Raw genomic sequence first — 17934 nt, 5'->3', positions numbered from 1 at the left:
AAGAAATGATTGTATGACAGCTATAGGTATTTTGGAGGTAAAAGGTTATTTTGGAGGGCAAGAATTTCTGTTGAAAATCGCTAGAATTGATAGATCAGGTCATGCACTGCTGATCACGGGTAACGTTCGGTGTAGTAAGATGCTCTCTGGAGCGCACCTACTTCAGATATTACTAGTTCAATTCCGACTTCGACGAAAACGGAACGATTAGTTGCGACTCCTCCCAACTCTGGTTTCAACACCGGGCATCTCCGACTCCAATTCTGGCCGACTCTAATTCCGAGCGATTCCAACTCTGAACTTCGACTCTGAATGATTCCAACTCCTTAAAGATTTCATCATTTAAGATGACTTAAATCGGCTCTGTTTTTGAACGACTCCGGACAGTTACAGCTGCCAAAATTCCCTAAAATCCCCAACATTTTCGGATTTGAAACGATTTTTTGCCTACTTTTATCACTAGCTCAGAGCATAGTACCAGAGGCAATCAGCGTATGTCAGACAACGTATCAAGCAGCTTTTTTTTAGACCTCTTCAAGCAAATCTTATAGCTTAACCCTGAAATAGCATTCCGAGTTATATAGAATGAACAAGTTAGGAAAGCCAAAGTCTATATGTACTTTAATCTTGATGTACTAAATGCTAGGTCAATAGAAAATGACATGTAAAACATAAGACATAAGCTAATTAGAGTTATTATAAAGTTTGATGTAAGACTATTTGTCCAAAGAGCGTAGAGCTCAAAATGATAATGTATGGAATTCACAACAGACGTGTCTATTGAGAAGTCGTAGACATTCAGCTTGTTCCCAGCTGATTCAAATCTGAATCTATTGGAACTTTTCATTAATTCCAGAGCTGCATAGTGGCAATCGTGGTCCCGGACGTGGAGGTCATCAAGAGCTGGGCCCAGGAGAACAACATTCCCGGCACGCTGAGCGTACTGTGCAACAACCCAGACGTGAAGCAGCTCATCCTGAACGACATGATCCTGTGGGGCAAAGAGTTTGGACTGAAGTCTTTCGAACAGGTACATGTCGTCTCTAAGGCTCTGTGTGGTGCAACAATCAAGGTTCTTATCTTCAAACGTTTTTTGTCATTCTAGGTCAAAGACATCTACCTGCATCCGGATCCATTCTCCGTACAGAACGGTCTGCTAACGCCTACCTACAAATCCCGGCGGCCCCAGATCCGAAGTTACTTTGCGCCCCAGCTGGATGACATGTACAAACACCTTGACTGAGCAGGGACTGAGCTGCGGTAAAAACAAAAAATCGAAGCAAACGGAAGGAATTGGGGGAACAGCAGTGCAATCCCGGATACCGGTGTTCGCTACCACAGCAGTGCGGTGTATCATCCTGTTCCTTTTCCTTTCGCCCAGTCCAGCACACCAGGGTGCGCCCACTGGCGGTGGGTGGTGCTGCTGCTGCTGCTAGTATTGAATGTGTGCGTGTTATACTTTTTTATTACGAACGTCTACTTCTGTCGCCCGTCCGGAGTGGAGGCGAACTAAGGTGAAGAAAGCAAAAGTGTAGGGAACGTTTAATTATTCTAGTAATTTGAGTAAAGAATATAAATACGAAAACCCCAAGCCCGGAACTATGATATACACATTTCGACTTTTGTTATATTTTGCCGCTGCAATGAGAGAAAATGTAAAAAAAAAAACAAAGTGCAAGCCGTTCGGAGAAGGTGCTATATCCGGCATGTACAATAAGCTACAATATTCTTCGTCTCGTTTATTACCTTTCGCTCGCTCCCTCTCTCTCTCTCTCTCTCTCTCTCTCTCTATCTCCTTCTCTGTCCCACACAAAATTCGCAAACAGCACCGCGAGCGCGAACTCTCTTCGAAGCAAACACTTTACCATAAATATTAGGATGCACGAAAACGGTCGTTCGTCATCACATCCCAAATCATCGTTATAAAAACCAGAAACACACACACACAAACAGTGATCGCTAAACGCTTAAATAGAACAGAAACCGAACAACCGCCTAGCTTGGAAGGGAGAGAAGAAGAGACACGTGACAAAGAGAATAGCCACAAGGATAGTTATTGTTATACTACATTGGGACTCGATTAAGCTGGTGCAAATTTCGTCAATTCTTCAGTGCAGTTCAGAGAGAGATGGCGAGAAGGTTGTGCATCCTCTGCAAGCCGTAGCTACATTAGAGAGTTCTGTTTTTGTTGAGCTTTATTTAATTCAATCGCAAACAGTTTAATTCCATTATATAAAGTAAAAAACCTCCTATCCAGTGTGCGCTTGTCTTCGAACGCAACGCAAATACGCTACAATCGATCATTGTAAATAACAACACGTTGCAGCGCGGTATGAGGGTGTAGGAACAAGGGAGGGGACAATGGGGAGGGAAAAGTATACACGAAAAACCAATGATGGGAGGGAAAGGAACAAAACTGTTTATGTGCGTTCGTTTGATGAAACTCTAGTCATGGTTTAGCAGCTCGTCATATAATAACGACCGTTCGACATTTCTTTAGGCCGTGTGTTTGCTAGTTTGCTTTATTACTTAAGGTATTTTCCCCCTTTTTGTTTGAACGTTAATCCGCAGAGAGGTGTCTTGTTTTCTGATTGTTTTTTTTCAGTCTTATATTTAATTTATTATCCTGAGCAGGCAATAAAGGTATAGATAAGTGACAATATAGTTACGTAGCTGTATAAGATTGATACTAGGTTGTTTTTTCTTCAAAATCAAATTATAAAAGGAACATTTTTCCTTGTTTTTGTACCGATTTCCGTTCACTTATTTAGAAATCGTACAGTTTTATGAAGAGTAGTGTGAGCGCGTTGATGGATCAAATCTAACTAATGGGAAAGAAACTCGAATAGAGCAATTAGTAGGAAAATGGAAGTGAGCAGGGACGGAAATTGTATCGCTACATGTTTTGCGTAGTAAAAGAGCGGCATAAATTTTACCATTTAAAAACCACACACACACACATATTAGGAAATCAGGTCAGCTAGACATGGGAAAAAGGAAGGAACGCACGAAAGCCTTGGCTGGAGGTTTTTGTCAGTAGTTGAAATTGATGGTGAAGTTTTAGCTGTAAGAAAACACACACACACACTGTAAGCAAAATAAACGATGTTAAACGTTTTTTCCGTAACAAAAAATCAGTTTGCTGTTCGCTTTGGGAATGAAAGTGTGAGTAAGAGAAGGAACAGTATAATAATGTGTAGGATGTTTGACAGCAAGTAATAAGGCATGTTAGTGAGAGCAATGTTAGCAATGGTACGCGCTAAAAGTTTGAAACTGGAGCGAAGGAAGGAAAGAATGGACGGTTAAAAGAATACTAAAACAAAACAAAAACACCTAGTAGTTGAACTAATCACAGCATACGAGAGGAAGGGTAAAACAAACAACACCTACACACAAAAGTACACAAAAAACGGAAAGTAAAGCTAAAATAATACGGGAAATTTACAAACAAAATGATTTAAAGGCAAAATAGCAAAGTAAAAATCACTAAACTATTGGGTGAAGAGAAGGCAAGAGGAAACAAAACCCAAAAACAACCCATGAAAGGAAAAATAACTACACACAAAGGAAACTTTTTACTACTGGGCGCCTATACTTAGATCAAAACTACAATAAAAATTATTTAGTTAGTTGAAATGAAAGCGTTTTATTGGGGATCGGTGTGGGTCTGAGCTGGGTTAAACGAAACATGTTTCATTGGTATCCGAATACTTGTGTTTATATTAAGTATTATAATTTAATATCAATAAATGCATTGAAATTGTCTCCTACAAACTACTTTTTGTGTTTATTTCTCTTTTTAATTGCTTTTAAAGAATTCAATCAACTCAACAAATATTCTTTTTTTTTTAATCTCAAGCTCAATCACTACTCAAACAAATAGCAACGACTAGATTTCTATAGATAACCATTATTTGCTAAGTTTGTAGGATAAGAAATAATATATCTTAGTCAAAATATTCAGATATAAAATGAAAAAGACAATATTAATATTAGGGGAAGATAGGTAAAGACGGACACGTTAAGGGAAATGGTAAAAATCTTGGGATATATAAGTTCAACGACCATGAAAATGTGCATACATTATCTTACACTCATGTTTTATCAGAAAATGTGTTGAGACTTTTAAGTTTCCATCGATTTTTGCGTTTTTTCATGAATGAAAAACATGATTTTTTTCGTGCGGTTTTTAAATGTTCGGGTTAGACGGACACCTGATATGGGAAAGATGGACACCATCAAGGGTAAGATGGACACCTGTAGAAAAGGTTAGAAAATGAAGAGTTTTACAGCATTTTAACAAATTCTATCGCTTTCCACGTCCTGGTACGTTTATAAACCAATTCTTGGTCTATTGCAACGGCGATTCATTCAGCCATGAATTTAGGAATTGTAAACGGCGCTTGTAATATATCGTAGAATGCAGGATCTAAAGCATTATTGAAATATCGCGCACTTACAGCTGACGTTGCTCCAGCTTACAGAACAACTGCCTAGAACTTCCTTTAAGGAAATTACTCCGCGAAAAGACCATGACCCCAGTAATTTTTGAGGGACTTGTTAATAGTTTAATCAATTTTCCATGTCCATAATCCATGTCGCAATTCAACATTTGATATTTGTAATCCCACAGAATTTCTCATTTATTCCTGAACGATGTCGTATCGATGCCTCATCTTTTTATTGCTTAAAGTTGTCCAAGTCGTGACAAGATATTGGATTTCTTGAAGCGCCTCTTCAGCGTCAAGCGAGTAATAGCATAATGAATGGCTACTATTTTGACCGTTGTTTCATTTCTCGTTAATTTCAATACTTTATCTAGTTGCTGATTGGTGTATAGCTTTGGAATACCTTTATTTAAGGTATTTGAAGAAATCTATTCATCACCAATTGATATAAGAAGTAAAATAAATCAATAAATTCGGTGTCCATCTTTCCCTACAACAAAGTGTCCGTCTTTCCCGCTTTGGTGCCAGGATGTTTAAACCACCAGAAAACCATATTTTGCATTGGTTTCATTCTCGTTCTTTCGCCAGTTTTTTCATTAATGATCACGACAACTCATTCATGAAATAAAACTTCCGGAAATATAAACGATACAAGTTGTAGAGCTTAAGATCCGTAGTAGTCATATTAGATCCACAAGGGTGCACACGATTGAAAATTTATTTTGTTCGTGGATTTAACCAATTTTGCATATATTATGTAAAAAATGTTCTCAAACATGTTGTTAAACTTTAAGTTAGGATACTGCATTGTTGATTTTTGCAAAAATTACCTTTTTCATGCATTTATGAAAAGTGTCCATCTTACCCGCAGTGTCCGTCTTTACCTACCTTCCCCTATCAATGTTGGATTTCGTTCGTAGAATAATCTTTCAACAATATTTTTGTCCGCCATGTACCATCCACAAACCCATAGTGCGAGTGTTTTGTCACAGTGCGTGATATAAGTTTAATATTGTTGACGATTCTAGAAAAAATAGATGCAGGTTTACTTTATTGATTGCTTTTTTATGCTGTTATTATTTTCCTAGTCAATTTGAAGAAAGTTGTGGTACTTTTACATAGTTTTTCCATTTTTTATTTTTTTATTTTTTCAACAAAATTTCAGTTATTAAACATGATTTTCAGCACATCACGAAAAAACTGTCAAACTCAATCTAGCTTGAGACGTGATGAAAATCATGTGGAAGGACTAAAATATTGTCGTTATGCAAATGCAATATTTGACAGCTGTTTGAAAAACATCTCGCAAGCATTGCAAAATGTTTTTGAAATTGAAAAATGACTCGGAACCATTATAAAACAGTGCGCAAGTCGAAAATCTACAAAAAGTGATTTATTTTTGAAATTTTCATGATCTCAGCCAATGAAAAATGTATTCCAATCGCAATTGTAATCCATAAAGAAAATTACAAATAACATTTAACTAAGCAACGTTGAATTTGAACACACCCCAATCGTCTGTATTTTACTGCAAAAAAATAACAACTACAAGCAAATATGTATTTCAATGTATCATATTCAAATAATCTTAAGACTATAGTTTAATTTTTTTGAGACAAATATTTATAACAATTGACACATAAATATTGGGGTAACAGCATGCGTAGAAGATAAAACATCTTCAACTATCCTTGTAATCGATATGTAAACATCAGCTGGTGTCACAGAATAAAGGCAAGACAAATCATGTTTACCCTGCCCAACTGCACTTGACCAGCGCACAGATAATGTATTGCACACGGGCTCAGACACCGAGGGCGCATCCGATGTAGAGTGGCCTATCGAGTTGCCGTTGTCCACTCAATCAGATTCAGCTACGAAGCAATTTAACTGTCACCCTTTACCATTCCAAACTGGCCTGTTCCAAAGTTGACCCGCCCTGAATGGGTGGCCACGAGTTGGTTGGAGTGGTTGCGAGGTTGCATCCATTGTTTCCGGTGTCGGTTGTGCCGTGTCTGGTACGATTGCAGACGGCTTTGTTTTGGGGTTTCTCCATAGGCGCCTGTATCGTATAGGCTAAAGGCTCTTGAGACTATTGCCTACCACCGACCAGACTCCAAACAAACTGATAAAACATATTGACAGATGCATCATCATCTACACCACCTTGAAGTGCGTGTGTGTATCTGAGCGACCAAAACCCATTTCCACGTGTTCCGTTTCCTTCTCCCATTTTGAGTTGCCTGATCACTTTCCTCCCATCTTCATCTCCATATCGTGCCACATCGAAGTGGGAAGATTGCTCCCCAGGGATAGCTTACGGTCAGTTTGATCGATTACGATTCCGTACCGGCTCCGGGTGTTTCCTTCCTTTGCTAGGTCTCACCGGTAACATCACCCAATCCTGTCGAATTAATTTGTTGCACGGTCGGTCGGTGTGGGCCGCTTGCGGTCCGTCGTATTCGTGAGTGGTGCGGTTAAATTATGCTCGGTAATGAGTTCTGTAATTAGGTTGTCGACTATAGTCACGCCTCACCGGACGTTGTAGCGGATTCGATTTGTGCGCACGATTGAGCACACGATTGAGCGCGTGCAACATTTTAGCATTGCAGTATTACAATGCTGTTTGATTGAACCTGTAGGTGATGCTGATGGAAATGGTCTTTGGAGATACATGCAGGGACACTGAGACAAGAATTGTAATGAAATGTCTGTTTGAGTTTGGTTTTAAAGCAATCAAACGTTAATTTATTGTGATGTAGGACGTATATCAATTTATTACACTTTTTTCTTATTGAAATTTTATACAGAATCTCGTTTATCCCTTTTCACATCACGTTGTATCATTCAGATTTCAAAGATCTGCTGTAAAACATTGCGAACAAAAGTAATCTTATCCAAATCAGAAATCAGTTTTTTAACTTTGGTAATTAATTCTTATCAATTCTGGTACAGTGGTACAGTCGTCAACTCGTATGACTTAACAAGATGCCTGTCATGGGTTCAAGCCCCATATACCGTGCCCCTATACGTGGGACTGACTATCCTGCTATGGGTAAATTAATAAGTCATTGAAAACCAACCCCACAAGTGGGACAGACAGGCTTTGACCGACCACACAGTTGTTGTGCCATAGAAGTAGAACCAATTCATACTCTTTTTTGGACAATTATTTGTAAAGCATCTAACACGCTATATTCATGTAACCAGCCGATGTCTTCCAGATCTTGTGATAGTGTTCAAGCACGGTACATTCCTACGTTTAAGAGGCGTTGATTTGATGCTTAGATGACACTGATGTCAAAGAACCGTACTGGATAATAATCAAGAATCTTTTGACCCTTGTTGACCCTGTTTGACCCTTAGTCCCAGATGGTAAAGTAGGATCACACATAGTATCACGATTACAGACTTGGATATGACCAGAAAGAGTAAATAACAGTCTCTTTTCTCCATATGGAAAAGATATGGAAGAATGAAACAATTGCTGATACTATCCTCCAAACAAAAAGCATCTCAAAGGGTTCGTTCCGAGATGTTGATAATTTCTTTTTATATATATTTAACGCGTCTTAACATGTTCACTTGTGCTAGACTCTTTATGTCCCAAAAATCGACAAATTATTTGATAGAGTTATAAAATTTGATTAGTCCTTATGATGAGAAAAACTTTTGAAAATGTTAAAGAAATTATCATCGTTTACGATATGATTTGTTTGAGAAAATGGAAAAAATACGTGTTATTCTTTCTAAAATGATTTTATGCAGTTAGTTCAAATTTTATGGATGCCCTAAAGCTCTACCAGCACATCCATACATTGATTTCCTATGTATGATTATTTCAAGAGCTATCTTTAACCTATGGACAGATAACAGATTCAACGCTTCTACGATTCATCTTACTTATTTGATCACAGCATTTCTTCGACGTCATTTAGGCCTAGGCTGAGGACCGACGCCAGTTCTAGCTAGTATTCTCCTTCTACTCCTTCTTTAGCTTCCTTTCTATATTTACTTTTCTTTCTACTGTATTTTAGTCATACTTCCCTTTTTACCATAATTTGGGCTAGTTATAAGCCTTTTAGGGGCTGTCCATAAATAACGTAACGCTGAAATTGGGATTTTTCGACCCCCTCCCCCCTATCGTAACAAAACGTAACGTTGGAGGAGACCCCCCTTCCAAAATTACGTAACGCATGATCGAACACTCCCCCTTAATTTGGTTTTGCATCAACAAATACAAAAAATATGGTTTTATATTTTTTTATTTGATTGCTTTTATAAAGTATGCAGAGTTGTTTTAATTAATGTTTAATTAAAATTAATGTTTAATTAATGAAAGGAAAGTTAGATAAAAAATTATAATTAAAGAAACGCATAATATATATGTTGAGCATTTTTAGACATCTTGCCAGATTGGCTTCAATTGTTCAGTAATGTTTATGATGGGAACACTATCTGTTTCGATTACATTGGCATTTTCTTCATTCCATATGGCATCTTCATTATGTATGTGTATTACTTCTTTAAGCCTATCATCATTATTTTGTTCTGAAGTAAGGTTTTTTTTCCCTTCTCCTTGGCTAGCATGCATTCTCAAATGCTCGTTTAGCAAAACGTATTCCCTATCAAAAGATATAAAGAAATAAAAGTGCAAAACTTACCCTGGTGGGCGATCATTTGTCAGTGACCAGTGATAGGATTGTATTACGTTACGTAACAGAATGTGAACCCCCCCCTCTCCCCTATGTAACAAACCGTAACGCTACAGGGAACCCCCTCCCCCACCCCCCCCTTTGGGTGTTACGTAATTTATGGACGCCCCCTTATATTTTTGTTTAACCATTAGGTAGACAAAAAGAAAGAATGAAATGAAATTTTCTACAACCGTGTTTAAGTTGATAGCTAGCAACCAAAAGAGATTTTCATATAAGAAATACTTTAATATCTTTTCGTTAAGTTTTTTAAAACAAAATTACGCTATTACAGTTTACTCTTGCACAATCAGTTGAGCAGACACAATCAGCTTCTGAGTAAAATAAACTACGCAGTTGAAGAACTACGCAGAATGGGCTGAAATATTCAGGATGTGGTTAGAAGAATCCGACATTATATGATCATTTAATTTCCATTGTCCGGGGATCGTAGTTGTTGAATGCACAACGACCTTTGTTTTAATGTTAATCAATCTCATGGTTAACTACATTTCCGCCTTACAACAAGTCCTAATGCTCGAGCTCTAAAGCAAGACACCAGATGGTAAGCTTCTATTCCGATGGCACAACATTCAAACACAGCATCACCTACGAACTAGTAAAAATCATCACTGAAGATTTGAAATACAAATAAGCAACCAATTTAAGAATTGAAGCAGCACATCCTTACATCCTTACACAGACCACGTAATCGGAAGACATCTAGTATCGTTCCATCCCTTGCAAGCTATTTATAATACGCCCACCGTACGTTGCACCTCGTTCGCGTATCCATTCGCTCGTACGGGTATGGGATCATCATCATCATCATCCTTCAACAAGTGTGCCTGAAGTCCAGAGCGATTTAAAATGCACAACATTTCCGACCGATTACGGCTAAGGAGAGGGAAGAGTGAAGGAAACAGCCAACCAACCAACAGCAGAAATCAAATGACGAACCATTAGATCACTCTCTTGGTTCGTGCCTTTTGTTGTCGTGTCGTTCGAATGGGGAAGGGGTAAAAAGTTTCTAGGAGGAGATAGAGAAGGTGGCATAAGTTTTCTTGTTCTGCTAGTGTAGAACCGTGCAACCACCACCGGCAAACAGACAGAAAGGCAGGAGGATTAAAAGTTCACCTATGAATATTTGAACAAAAAATCCCTAGAGAGAAAGAGAGAGAAAGAGAGAGAGAGCGAAAGGAAGGAGTCAGGTGCGCACGTGTACTTGCAACTGGCACCTAGTGCCTAGTTGCCAAGGGACCTTACACCCGCCAGCAAAGGCACAAGTCTACTTAAGACCATCCGGTACGGCATTCCATTTCCTGTAGGTACCGGTGGGCCCGTTCCTTCCTCTCTCTATCTCTCTATCAGTCCTTTTCCTTTATGTTTGTTTTTTGCACTAGAAAACTCACATTTGCCAGTTTCTTTGGTGTACAGCGCACAGCACACAGATTACTGCTCCCTTTCATCGACGGTAACTTTCGAACGACGAAGAACGGCAGCGAAGACGAGCAAGAAGGCACAAATGGTTCTTGAGCAAAATCCTCAACATACTCTTGCTTTGCAACACTGACGGAAGTGGGGGGAACGGAAACCGACCAGGTAAGGATTTGCACCGACGTCATCACACCGACACAAACAGAGAGAGAGAGAGAGAGGTAGGCAAAACTCGTTCCGCCCTAAACGATTGTCTGGTCAAACGTGTGGAAGTGGGCGTAAGCGATGGTGGTGGGTAGCTCCTGTTCCGCTTGAAAGGCAAATCTGCGCCGGTCGGTGCTTCGTCCGGTTTTGGTTTTTCCTTTCGGCTGAGCTCCGTTTCCGTTTGCCTGAAAGGAAAAAAAGGCGCTTCTTATGCGTTTTTCGTACTTGTTCGCTTGCGTCCTTTCGGGGAAGGTGTGGGCCCGTGTGTTTGTGCATGTATCGCGGCCAACGACCGCCGCTGGAAGTAGCAACTTTCACCCAAGGGGAAACTTTCACTGCACCGGGCCACTTCTACACGTAGGTGGCTGGGGCTTTCGTGGGGGACAATGCGTTCATATCCACCTAAAATATGTGTTATAAAAGCTGTGAATTGTTTTCTTTTGGTAGATAAAGAAAGTTTGTATACTGTAATACTCAAATTATTCTACTAACATTAAAAAAGGTAAGAAAATTAGCAATACGGGTACATTTAGAATATAATCAAAATCGACGAAAAAGAAAAATCATCCGCATATAGAAAATGCTCTAAAACGTGTAAATCAGCTACATGCCCACAGATGGCGCCACTTCAAATCGCAATTCCCAACCGACAATTTCAAATATTTCCGACGTCGGGTGTACGTCGTGTGAACGTTCACCCGACGTCGGGTGCTCGTCGCATTTAAGTCAATATACGACGAAGCGAAATTTTTTCAAACGAAAAACGCCACAATTATGGCGGATTTTCTAGAGTATTTCGCTCATGGTTTTTGTCTAGGACAATGGCCATAAAAAGGTGGTTCAAAAAGTCGATACTCTCTCTCCCCCTCACTCTTTCCCTGTGGGTACCGTACGATCCTCCATCCGGCTATTCTCACATGGTAGCGGGAGTGATATCGCTTGTCTGCTGTCTTCTTTATCCGTTCACCCAGAGCGTATTCGCTTTGAGTGACGTCGCTTCCCCACCTCCTTCATTCCCACGCTTCTCTCCCAGCAGTTATTGGCGAATGCTTGACCTTGCCTTGTGTGTGCTTGACTTGGTTATTGTTTTTTTTTTCCTTCCCGTTTTTTTTGGCTGCTTGATGCATTGCGCATTGGCTAGAGCCGTCGTTCGAATCTGGAATTGATCAGCGTGTGCAAATTGTCGCGTGGATGTATGAATAGATTTACCGTTGGAGCTATTTGCCGGATCGATCGAATGCATGCTGCGTACGGGTTTTATATTGTTTGTTAGTGCAATTAGTTGCACTTGTGAAAAATAATAATAATAATAAATCAAAGGACGATCATCAATGCACTAGCACACACATGTGAAGCCAACCAATGTTTAAAATTGTCAAATATTCAAATGAGGGATGATGACATTTTTCTTTTCATTTTTTATTGTTTTTATTCAAAAATGCACAATTCCTCCAATCCCCCCCACACACCCCCCCCCTCTCTTCTTCCTTTCCACACAATCGGGAATACAGGTAAGGATTTAACAACCATATTGTACCGTCTTCTTCCTAATTAACGCTCTCGCTCGATGCTATAAGCGAGGAGGGTCCGCCTCGGCTTAGCTGGCGCACGCATCGCTCGTTCGCGATGCCTAGCTTGCTCCTTCTCTCGACTTGTTTGGAGACGCATCATCGTTGCGGATGGTGCTACGCGGCCATATCACTGTCTGGAGGGTGGCATAGAGAGTTGTGTTCTAGCCCGTCGCTGCACTCGCCATTGACGCAGCATGCGTAAGTGACTTTTATGCTGTATGCATTGTCGATGGCGCTGCGACTGCGCTCGGGGATTGTCTGTACCGACCTCCCCCCTCCCCCCTCCCTTCCCCCTAATGACGGTGATGCAGCCGGAGCTACGCGTCAAGCTGCTCCATTACGCCACGCGTCCCCGCATTATATAGATGGCCTGACTGGTTTTGACTGCCCCTCGTTGTCGTGTTACCCGAACACAAGACAACAACGTCCTAGGTTCAAGCCCCGTTGCGTGGCCATAGTGACCCAGGACTGGCTATCCTTGGCTATCCTTCCTGTATGTCCTTCCCGTTCCTGTATGCTCCCTTCAGCTCGCTTCGCTCTCGTCCCCCATTGTTTAGAACTCATCGTCGCTCCAGAACAATGCGCACTGCTGCACGCAACCCACGCCTTCATCTTTTCATCTCACCTCTTCGATTATCACCCTACCCGCTCCTAATACCGCTCTTGTTTGCCCACCTTACCCCCTTCCCCTTCTTTCCTTTGTATTCGTGTTGCTGTTCAATAAAGCTAGTATGGGTTAGGATGTAAATGTAAACTAAATGTAAAATATAAACTGTATTTGCCGTGCTTAAGGCAAACAATACTAAGGTGTGGGCAGGGGCGGTTCAACCAGTACCACATATCAGCGCTCCTTGGAACCACGTAGTCGATTACAGCCCGTGACCGATAAGACCCCACAGCTCCCGTATAAATTTTCTTCTTCTTTGATGACGAAAGATGACGTAACGAACAATGCTGTGGACCGGGTTGAAACGGCTTCTTAACCTTACTAAAATCAAGCTATAGGATAGTCGGTTCTTGCTATCGGGGGAATGGTCTGGATGAGAATCGATCTCGTATGGCCTCGTAGGAACCGGTCTCATTGTGATGATCGACTGCGTCAAATGAGTGACGATTAAAAGCATTCTGCCGTTTGGTTTAAAGGGTATACAATATGCGGCATTTTATTGCTGCTCGTTCGCATAAAAAGTTTACCACCATGTGTTCCAAATCTACACACATTATATTACTGTGTTTGTGGTTGTGCTAATCACAAAACACCTTCCGTACAGCGTGGCACATAAACGTGCATGAATTGGTACAATATTTGGTGTGCCAGAGCTATTGCTTCTAGCAATTTACCTTTAACTAACTAACGGATCATGAGGATACTGATCGTTCGCAGCCAATGCCACACACGGGAAAAACAAGGAGAAAGAAAACTCCCTCACGTGCGAGAAAGAGCAGCAACAACCAAACCGTAGAGCCGGTGGGATTGTAAGAATGCGACGGGAGATCATCGTCTGTAAGCGAAAGTGAAACAGAAGTCAGAACCATAAACTTTCCATCCATAATTTGTGACCATAATTTGGGTGTGTGTCTTCGCTCCATACAAATCGTGAAAAAAAAAAACGTTTTCGCTTGGTCGGAAATCGCGGCGAAAACCGCCTTTTGCGGATAGAGATGTGTCCAGAAAAAAAAAGAAAATTATTTCTTTCCCTTTTGCTGTCCCAGGGTTTGATTTTGCTATCTTTTTTTTTCAATAATTTGTTTAATACTAAGACGAATGTTTTCAGAAAAAAAAAATATTTCTTTCCCTTTTGCTGTCCCAAGCGCACTTCAATCTTCCTGACAAATCTGTGTCAAAACATTTTGAAAACATAACACGCAAATAACAGTTGATCTTAGCTTTCAGGATTGAGTAAAAGATAAATTAGAAATTGTCTTTTGAATGTCAGTTCAAAATTACACCAATTGAAAATTGCAGTTGCAAAATAATTGAACAATTCTATTATTAAGAATTATTACAGGGTTTCCCACGATTTTTTGGTCGTTTCCCAGAATTTGTTGGTACAATTGTATTGATATCCAATCGAAAAATATCAATAGAGTATGGGAACGAACCAAAAATCTATGGGATACGACCAAAAAATCGGGGGAAAGCACCAAAAAATCATGGGAACTGACCAATAAATCGTGGGAAACCCTGTATAAGTAAAGATGTACAGGATGTAGTGCAAGTGATAATACGATACGATTAAGTAGGTACAACAAAGTAAAGTTTTAGTAAATTTGTCGCATAATAAGTTTTATATTTTATTGATGGAAAATAAATTAAAATAAAACAAAACCAGTCATGATTCTTCAAAATATTTAAAAACTTGAAACTGATCTAAATTGCAAACTGTTGCTACAGTCCAATAGATGGCGCTGGTGCACCAATCAAACAAATTTGTTGTGCAGTATCGTATCATTTTTAATATAAATAAACTGATTTAATTTGACAAATTTTTTATTCAATCACTGTGCGAATATTTGTATTAATACGAGTATGTAATACCTTAAATAAAAATAACAATTGATTTTCAAACTGGTCTTATCCCTAATTGAAAATAATCTTTCAATCCACTGATTCCTAGACTTTCTTGGCGAGTTTTTACCCAACGGTAAAAGGTATCGCGCAGGAAAAGCGAACCTCGTCCCAAACAATGCATCGCAAATTAGTCCTGGGCGATCCTTCAAAACCCTACGCCCGGGCTGACGGGCTCATCTCAACTTGCTACCTCCTTCCACTCCCCTTAGAAGGGATGAAAAGGCAACAATTGGCATGTACCGTGTGTAACGCCAGACAGTCCTACCAACCAACAGCACCAAGTAACTCTTGGTCGATGCTGCTCTGTGCAGCCCACGTCGGCTTCAAGTGGTCCACGTCTTACGGTGTTAGCTTGCTCGTTATGCACGGGCATTTTCATCGAGTACGATCCGCTTGCACCGCTACCGGCACCGGTAATCCTTACCAGTGGTGCTAAGACCAGGACGACCACCACTAGTCCCACCGACAAGCTCAGGACCGTACTCAGTCAATCTCCCGGAGATCGGAGAAGCACCGGCGCTTCAAACCGGGTGTAATGATGCACAGCAAGAAAAAGAGAGGAGAATCCCCCGGACAGGGAGTGCAAAACATGTTGTAATATTGTGCAAATTTACCACCCCAATGTAGGATTCATCTCCAGCGTCGTCGCTTCCATCGCATCCTCTGTTCGCACCCACTCTGTGGCAGATCATTTCCCTATCGTCTTATCTTACCGTCGTGCACCGAATGGTAAGAAACAGTTTCTTCGCCAACTTGGTTGATTTCTTCTTGTTCGATTGCGCACAACTTACCTGCACGACACGATATGACGGAACGGTAAACGGTAAATGTAAGTGTGAAAATATGAATTTCCTCTTCCGCGGGGAAGGTGTGACGCAAGCAAACGCATCGAAACTTCATCATCAGTTGCGGTACTTTCATGGGCCACAAATGAAAGAGAAGTTCTGTGAAGGAGTTTTCATTCCTTTGAATATGCTTTTTTGATGTGATTACTGTTTGTGGCCTTTTTGGCATTCAGCATTCGTGTAGAGTCAAGCTTGCAGTTCCGAGACAAACGTTACAAACCTGACAAAACAGTCTAAAGATAAGAAAACAAAGTTAAATTGCATCGATTTTGGTTAATTGGCTAAACATTTTTAATAAATAAGGCAAACGGGTAGCAAAAAATGGAAAAAAATAGAAAAATCGATTTTCCACTATTGATTAATTCATATGTGAAAAATTTCGATAAAAAAATAAAAGAGGAATTTCGCAGATAAATCTAAGTTCGGCTTAAAAAACAGAGCAATTGTTTTATGTATGTTGCATAAAGTACAAATTTCATTGCACTTATTGTTTTTAATAGTTATGCTCTTCTTTCATAGTTTTTCTACTTCTCTTTTTCCATTATAGTTTACATTTATTTAACTTTTTGTGTTTTCTACAAAATTGATAACATCTAATTGCTATTTCCTACGCCTAATCAGATCCTCCGTTGCCAAACAATTTCTTTCAGAAATGGAATATTTTCCTCAGTTTAAGTTTAGATTTTTATCAAATTTATTTTATATTAATTTTATTTTTCATCGAAACATTCAAATCAAAATAAAAAAATTATGTATAAAAAAGGATGAAGAAATTGAATATTCACAAGAGAAATTCATTTGCTATTAGATAAAAACGGAATTCATCTATATATTATGCCACGTTACCTAACGTTTATGTGTTTATTTTATTATGATTAAGAGTAAACGAATTGTTTTTATTTTGAAAAAAAAGACATATTTTCCAGAAAACAGAGCCTGACGTTCATTACAAGTAAAAGTACACAAAACAAAACAACAATTTCTTTTTTTAAATAATAACGTTTACTCTCGAAATGTGCAGGAAATATTCAAAAACACATTTCTCAGCGTACATAAATTAAATTAAAAATTCTTTTAAAAAAACATACCTTCACTACCACAAAATTTCCCCATTCTGCTTCAGTCAATGGAACGTTTACCATGTGTGTAGTTGATTTCCCCCCTCCCAAAAAGGTCCCACATCAAATGTTCGGGAGTTTTGTTCATTAGCGGCACCGCCCGTCTTGCCACGAGCGCTTCAACCGAACGAGCAAACCCGAAACACGAAGCGCGAAGTTAACGATCAGGAATTTATTGTTCCTGTTTTACACGCTCCAGGAATGCAACTCACAAAGGATGCACATGTAACGCTCCACACTGCCTTCGATTTTCCTCCACTGATTACCACAGGCATCTGCCGTGCAACGAGACCCCGCTCGGTGGAAAGAGCAATGGTTTTGTTTTCCTTATCTCGTGCCCTATTCCACCCAGCGGTAAGGATCCCTAGAGAGTTTTGATAAATTTTTCCGATTTCCCGCGTTTCCAGCCCAGCGCACGATGATGGTGATGATGCATCGGTCTCTACCTTTCTTGTGGTTTTCGATTTTGCATTATACTTTTTGTGTGCATTGCTTTTTTTCCTTCAACTATTCCTTCTCTTCCTTATGATTGCACACTATTTGCTGCCTCATGTGTAGGGAAGCATTCTAGCAGCGGTATTTAACGATGTTTCAACAGTGAAATATTTCCGATCGCTCTTGGGAAAGCTGGTCTTTGGGAAAGGCGCGCACCAACTTACATCACACCCGTGCGCTTCCATGGCACTTCGTTTGCCAAACCGTATGTAATAGACAAACACACTTGGTACACGGGCAGCCCTCCCCAGCTGGTGGAGGTGCAAAAGCTGCATCTTGTGCATGCACGATCGCCATTCATTAATTCAACTGTGCCGGTGAAGCTTCTTGCCAGCTATTTCGTGTTGGTACAGCTGAAACGAAGCGGACCCCGCGCTCGAGATCTGGCGCGCTCAGCTTGATTGATTCACTGCTCGTTAGGGGGGAAGCGAAGGGCGCTTGTGTAAATTTTGCATTATGCAATTAGTAAATGTTCGGTCTGTCCCGTGTTGGGGGTACGGCTGGCGGAGAATGCATGGAATGCGAGATATTACAATTGTAAAATTAGCGC

General features: G+C 40.1%; 1 protein-coding gene across 9 annotated transcripts in view; it reads left to right on the top strand.

Annotated features, from left to right (window-relative positions):
• Positions 1 to 3636, top strand: part of LOC120899535 (long-chain-fatty-acid--CoA ligase 6) — a 28371-nt gene extending 24735 nt beyond the window's left edge. For all 9 annotated transcript variants that reach the window (XM_040305495.1, XM_040305497.1, XM_040305499.1 and 6 more), the window contains 2 exons: positions 857 to 1030; positions 1106 to 3636. In XM_040305495.1, coding sequence (XP_040161429.1) covers positions 857 to 1030; positions 1106 to 1243 — 312 coding nt within the window. In that variant the 3' untranslated portion in view covers positions 1244 to 3636. The remainder of the gene's footprint in view (positions 1 to 856; positions 1031 to 1105) is intronic.
• Positions 3637 to 17934: the final 14298 nt, after the last annotated feature.

This window comes from Anopheles arabiensis, chromosome 3, assembly GCF_016920715.1.
Source record: "Anopheles arabiensis isolate DONGOLA chromosome 3, AaraD3, whole genome shotgun sequence".
NCBI lineage: Eukaryota > Metazoa > Arthropoda > Insecta > Diptera > Culicidae > Anopheles > Anopheles arabiensis.
The sequence above is the reverse complement of the archived record's forward strand: the minus strand, read 5'-3'. Positions and strand labels throughout refer to the sequence as shown.